This window comes from Trifolium pratense, linkage group LG5 (genome assembly GCF_020283565.1).
Source record: "Trifolium pratense cultivar HEN17-A07 linkage group LG5, ARS_RC_1.1, whole genome shotgun sequence".
Classification (NCBI taxonomy): Eukaryota; Viridiplantae; Streptophyta; class Magnoliopsida; order Fabales; family Fabaceae; genus Trifolium; species Trifolium pratense.
The window spans coordinates 7,345,163-7,351,772 of NC_060063.1; the positions used below are offsets into that span (position 1 = coordinate 7,345,163).

The 6,610-nt window shown below is 26.8% G+C and overlaps 1 protein-coding gene across 1 annotated transcript; it reads right to left on the minus strand.

Moving 5' to 3' along the window:
* Positions 1-1,978: 1,978 nt before the first annotated feature.
* On the minus strand, positions 1,979-6,398 carry LOC123884842 (glucan endo-1,3-beta-glucosidase 8-like). The gene is made up of 2 exons (XM_045934076.1): positions 5,167-6,398; positions 1,979-3,219 (listed from the first exon to the last, which is right to left on the minus strand). The coding sequence occupies exons 1-2, from the start codon at positions 5,505-5,507 to the stop codon at positions 2,115-2,117; spliced, it is 1,446 nt and encodes a 481-aa protein (XP_045790032.1). The 5' UTR covers positions 5,508-6,398; the 3' UTR covers positions 1,979-2,114.
* Positions 6,399-6,610: the final 212 nt, after the last annotated feature.

A 6,610-nucleotide genomic window follows, 5' to 3' on the forward strand; every position in this document is an offset into this window, starting at 1 on the left:
GTTTTAGAGATTAATGAGTTCTTCCTAAGAACATATTACTTGAAAGAACTTGAGTTCGATTTATTCTTGAGAAGAATAGTTATTGGTTATTACAATATATTTCTTTGAGAATTACTCTCTCTGTCCTAAAATATAAGGAAAAATTAGGTAAAAAAGAGTTGATGTATTTAGTCCAAATTTTTAACTAAATACATCAATTTTCTATGACAAACTTTTCCTTATATTTTGGGATAGAGGGAGTAGAGTGTAAAAAAAAAGTAGTGTATATGTTTTTTTAGAGGCCGTTTGTTATAGCTTATTTTAGAAAAAAAATCACTTTTTTTATAAAAATAAGGGTAAATAGTGTTATACCCCCTTGCAAAATAGGCGAGTTTTGCGTTACCCCCCTGCAAAATATTTTTGTGAGATTACCCCCCTGCAATGTCAAGATTCTTTGCGTTACCCCCCTGGCTTAACAAGTGGGCATATGACATGGAAGAATCTTGACGTGGCATGACACGTGGAAATTAATTTATTTTTTTATTTATTTTTAATTGCCAACTCATTAATTAATGTGAGTTTTTAATTAAAAAAATGAAAAAAAAACTTAAAAGTTGTTATATTTTTATGAACTTACTTAAAAGAAAGTTTTGTTTTTTTTTTTTGACTAAAAGTTGTTATTATATATAAAAAAATTCTTATATATATATATATATATATATATATATATATATATATATATATATATATATATATATATATATATATATATATATATATATATATATATATATATATATATAATAACTAATAATAGAGTAACAAAAAAAAAAACGAAGATGAAAAAAAACTAATAATAATAGTAACCAAAAAACTAATAATAATAATAATAACTAATATTATTATTAGTTAAAATATGTGGTTGCAGTTTTTTTTTTGGTTACTCTATTATTATTAGTTATTATTATTATTATTATTATTATTATTATTATTAGTTTTTTTGTTACTATTATTATTATTAGTTTTTTTTCATCTTCATTTTTTTTTGGTTACTCTATTATTAGTTATTATATATATATATATATATATATATATATATATATATATATATATATATATATATATATATATATAAAAGAATTTTTTTTATATATAATAACAACTTTTAGTCAAAAAAAAAACAAAACTTTCTTTTAAGTAAATTCATAAAAATATAACAACTTTAAGGTTTTTTTTTTCATTTTTTTAATTGAAAACCCACATTAATTAATGAGTTGGCAATTAAAAATAAATAAAAAATAAATTAATTTCCACGTGTCATGCCACGTCAAGATTCTTCCATGTCATATGCTCACTTGTTAAGCCAGGGGGGTAACGCAAAGAATCTTGACATTGCAGGGGGGTAATCTCAAAAAAATATTTTGCAGGGGGTAACGCAAAACTCGTCTATTTTGCAGGGGGGTATAACACTATTTACCCTAAAAATAATCACTTTTAATTATTTTGCTTCTGTTTGTTACAGATTTTTAAAATAACCAGAAGCTAAAAATAATCAGAAAACAGCTAAAAATGAGAAGTTACTAAGAGTAGCTTATAAAATAATAGATTTTTTTTAGAGGAGAGAGAAAAGAAATGTTAAAAGAAGAAAGTTATTTGTAATTAAAAAAATCACTTTTATAAGTTGTATCCAAACAAACTAAAGAAAAAAATGATTTTTATTATAGTAAACAAACACAAAGTAAATTCAACTTTTCTAAAAATCTCTAAAAAGTAATTTCTAAATTATTTTAGATCAAAATCACTATTTTTTTAATCAGTAACTAAAGGAGGGAATCATGCAGGACTATTATTTAATGTCAAATATCCCAATATGGTGAGATCCCTATACATGTGGAGACTATAAATTGTAGATCACAAAATCACAAGTCAAATGCATAAAAGGGCGCAATTTCTTGCCCATACAAACACATCATAAGTTTATATTATGAGAAATAATATATACTAAACTCTACAAAACTATTTATTAAATAAATCTTCCACACTATATCCAAAGTACAAGATCTCATCAACATATATTTAACATAAGTAACATCACCAATAACATGTGTACAAGAAGAAACCTACCTAAAAAAAACCTACCACAATAAAATCATAGGTAGTATACTAAAAAACAAGAAAGCAACAAATGAAGGCAACAAAGAAGAAGATGAAGAAGGATTAATTTGAATAATAAAATCACAAGTAGGAGTTGAAATATTATTTGTAGTAATCATAGCCAACCCTTCAAAATTGCAAGCCAAGTCATTCTGATTTTGAACTTGATAATACATATTAAATGCATATGAAGCATTTCCATTAGCATCCAAATTGTTGCAAGAAGATCCATAACCAAGGGGGGTGCAATCAGCAAAAGTGCAAGCATAATTAATATTATCTGCAAGCTTGCTTAAATTATTAGTATTAGCATTAAACATGCACCATTTTGGATCAAGATAATGCATATCTCTTGCACCAACTAATAATTTATTTTGACTTGATACATGCATTGGAAATTTAGGTTTACCATCAAAACTAAAAATTCCCCAATGTCTCTCAAAATTTCCTGGCTCAATAGATTTTGCATCTTCATCAATTAATCCAAATAAATAAACTTCAATGTAACCTTGTCTTCTAGGGGTACCTTTATTTGAGGCAAGTCTAGGTAAAAGACCATTATAAAATCTTAATGCATTTTGAATATTTGCATTTTTGTCACCATCTGTGGGCCAGCCCACTTCACCAACAAAAATGGGCATGTCACCAAATCCAATTGATTTTAATGCTGAGACTAAAGTATCAAAATTTGCATCAAAAACATTTGTGTATAAAATTCCATTGTCATTTATAGGATTTGTTACTCCATCAAAAAATGCATAGTCAAATGGAAAATTGTCATTTCCATAAAGACTTAAAAAAGGGTAAATGTTGACTGTGAATGGTGCATTATTTTTGTTCAAAAATGTGACAATTTGTGTCATAAGGGTACTTAAATCAGGCCTAAATATTCCAGCTGATGGAACAGCATTGTTTGAATCTGGAGATTCATAAACATCTGCATTTAAAGGTACTGTGGCCTTAATTGAGTCACCTAATCCAACTTGGTTAAGGGCATTTTGAATGTTTTGTAGGGCAGGGAAAGTTACATTCAAGAATGAATTGTTGTAGGATTTCAAAAATGGCTCATTTCCAACTGCTACATACCTGTAAATATTACCATAGAAAAATTTAACTTTTTAATTGATGGAAAAAATTGTGTTTAACAATTGAAGGTATATTTTTTTTGGACAAATTCAACTATAGAAGAGATATATACATCTATCCAAATAAATTTAACATGATATAATAGTCAGATACTCGGATTAATAATGACATTGTGAAAATTACGTTAAAAAAAAATGACATTGTGAAAATTGGACAGATCCACATTAGGCGTGAATTGTGACACCTATATACATCTAATTGACCATCTTATTATTTAAATTAAGTGAGTCTTATAAGGTGAGGATGATCTCTTATTTATAAACCAATATTGTTCGGGTCTTATGACAACCGATGTGAAACTTCTTAACATTTTAGAATTGGAAGTTGGGTCTAACTCAACGCTACAAAACTGGCTCATGCTCAACACTATTGAGCTTGGTGCATAGATATATATAGTGGGTGACCCAATAGCGAAAACCTGATAGCAGATGACCCAATAAATCTTGGAGAGACTCTGATATATCATGTTAGAATTTAGAGTTAAATCTAACTCAACTCTATAAAATCAACTTGTAAGATAAAAATTACCTTTTACTTATAAACCTATGTCCAAACCTTTTCACAACCGGTGTGAAGAAGTTTATTTAAAAATTGTCATAAACAAAAGTTTTTTTTCAAAATATTTTAATGCTTTTGGACACTTACAAGAATCTAGTCAGTTGAATCCGCCAATTAAGATCTATTATTGGATTTTATAAAAAAGAAATACTTGAAGAACTCAAAAGAGACAAATGCAAGTACCAAAGATAAATCTAACTTCAAAAATTGTACAAACCTGGTCACTTTGCTATGTTTAAATTCATTTTCATATATTTTATTCTTTTTATTATAATTATAATAATTTTTTCTTATGTGACCGTCCATGTCAGAACAAAAACCTTACTTTCTCTAGAAAAATATTTGCTATTGGCCAGCCATATCATGAAGCCAAAAAATTGCAGAGATCCAAAGTAATTCCAAAATTTTAGTAACTCCCAAAATTTTAGTACATGACTCTTTTGAGTGCAATTTAGAAATAAAAAACAAAAAATTATAGTAATTGTTAATTAAAATACTATAAAAATTCAAAATATCACATTGATCATGTACTCATCAATTTGAAGCTTTTTAATTACCAAAATATAAAATTAAATTGAACCTTTAAATTAAAATTGGATAACTCAGTACTAGAATAGGTGACCTTCTCAGAAGTCTTTGTGTTGCACCTCTTTTTTAATTAAAAAATAAATTGGATAACTCATATTCTAGTATTTGTATTATTATACCAGAACCTGAATTATTCGAACTTAATCGGACGGTTCAATATGACGGTATGAAATCCATAATTTCCTTTGCGTATAAAATCATATTGAACTTTTTCCGATAATTATATCAACCAATCATTTCTTATCACCTATAAGAATAAATTTCATTGAGTAACTTTTATCATTTAATGTCGCTGTAAATTTAGCTCAGTTGATCGAGACTTCGTATTATATGTGTAGGAGCTAGGATTCAAATCCAGACACTCCACTTATTCACCTTTAAGACCAAATTTCTAATTACCAGACTACTTAAAAAAACTAGCTAGTATCACTTAATACTAGAACCTAAATCAATTATTGACATCCCAAAAAATATCAATAATTCACACAACTTTAACTTTTTTTTCCTTCATAATCACACAACCAAAATCAATAATTCACGCAACTTTTAATTTTTTTTCTCTTCATAATCACACAACCACGTGGCAACCATAGTTGCTTCTAATTTTATGTAATAGATATATTTGTTTATAATTTTTCATAATTTTTCATAATATCAAGAATTTAAGAAATTTTCATGATCACAAAAAATAACAATAAAAAATTTGATAATTGAAAAAATTACAAAATTAAACAAACTTACTTGATATTAACTCCACCTGATTTGTAGTTATAACTAGTAACATTCTTTCTAACCCATTGCAAAGCACGATCATAATCAACCATTTCAGCTAATTGATTATTAGGTATAGCAACCATTACTTCAATTCCTGACCCACCAAGTGCACTCATAGTTTCTTCATCAGCATCAAATAATTTAACTTTTTCAATTCCATTATCTTTCAACATTTGAACAACTGTGTCTGGCTTCAATGGATGTGTTGCTTGTGTTCCCCAATTCACACCAAGTCCTTCCACATACCAAAATATTTTACTCATCATCATAATCATAAAAACCCATCTTGAAAACCAAATTTTCTCCATTAATTTTAACCAAAAGATTAAAAAAAAATTATTGAATAAGAAAAAAAAGCTTAAAAAAAAGTAAAATTTCTATAGAAGATAAATATGACAAGACTATAATTTTATGTAAATGAAAAATATTTTATAGAAGGAAAAAAAAAAAAAACTTTTTTAATCACTCTCCTTCCCCACTTATAAAAATCACTAGAATTTAGGAGTGAAGCTTAATAAATGACTATGTTAATATATTTATACCAAATTACCAATAGTATATTAAAAGAAGATAAACAAGTAAAAAGAAGGAAAATGAAGTGGGAATATTAGAAAATTTGTCAAAGATTGAAATTAGTGATTGAAGAATATATTCCCTATGTGAGGAAAGACAAAAAGTATTGCTCAAGAATATATATACTATTTTTTTTATTGATTGAGGTGAGGAGAATCTAGAGAAAGCTATAAAAAGGTAGAACAAAGTTGAAGAAAATTTGAAGTATATATGAGAAGCTAATTAAAGAAAGAAAATATAAGTATATAAATATGTATATGGTGTGACAATAGAAATAAAGTAGAAATTTCTTAAAGAAGAACAAGAAGATCAAGAGAATAGAAAGAGATTATTAGATGGAATTTGATTGTTTAGAGATGAAGAAGGTAATGTTTGGTTTTGGATGAGTGAAGAAAGAAAAGAAATGGAAGATGGGGTGTTAACTAATGTTGAATTCTCTCCACGTGTGTGTTTTGTGGTCTACAAGGAAAGTGTGTTTATTTACTATTTCTCTAGCTTAATTAACAGTTTATTTCAATTTTCTTGGTAAAAAGAAAGGTCGGTATATCACAAAAGAGGTCGGCAACATGTCCCATTATCACTCTCTTCTTACTATAAAATAACACACTAATAGTCTGAGTAAACTTAGTCAGTTCGTAAAAATATCACATAATATATAGAAGTTAGGGTTTAAACTTTAAACACTGTCTATTTAATTTAATGGTGGAATTTTTAGCTATTGGCTACATGACCAAAAAATATTGTGGTTATACGTAGATATTAGATGCTTGTGGTATGTTTAGTGCAAATTTGTTTATTTAAATTGATTAAAAATAACTTTTTAAGTCATAACGATGAA

Coding starts and splice junctions, on each gene's coding strand:
- LOC123884842 (XM_045934076.1), bottom strand. CDS start 5,507: ATGGAGAAAATTTGGTTTTCAAGATGGGTTTTTATGATTATGATGATG. Junction 3,220..5,166: donor TCAGGTGGAGTTAATATCAA/GTAAGTTTGTTT, acceptor TAATATTTACAG/GTATGTAGCAGTTGGAAATG.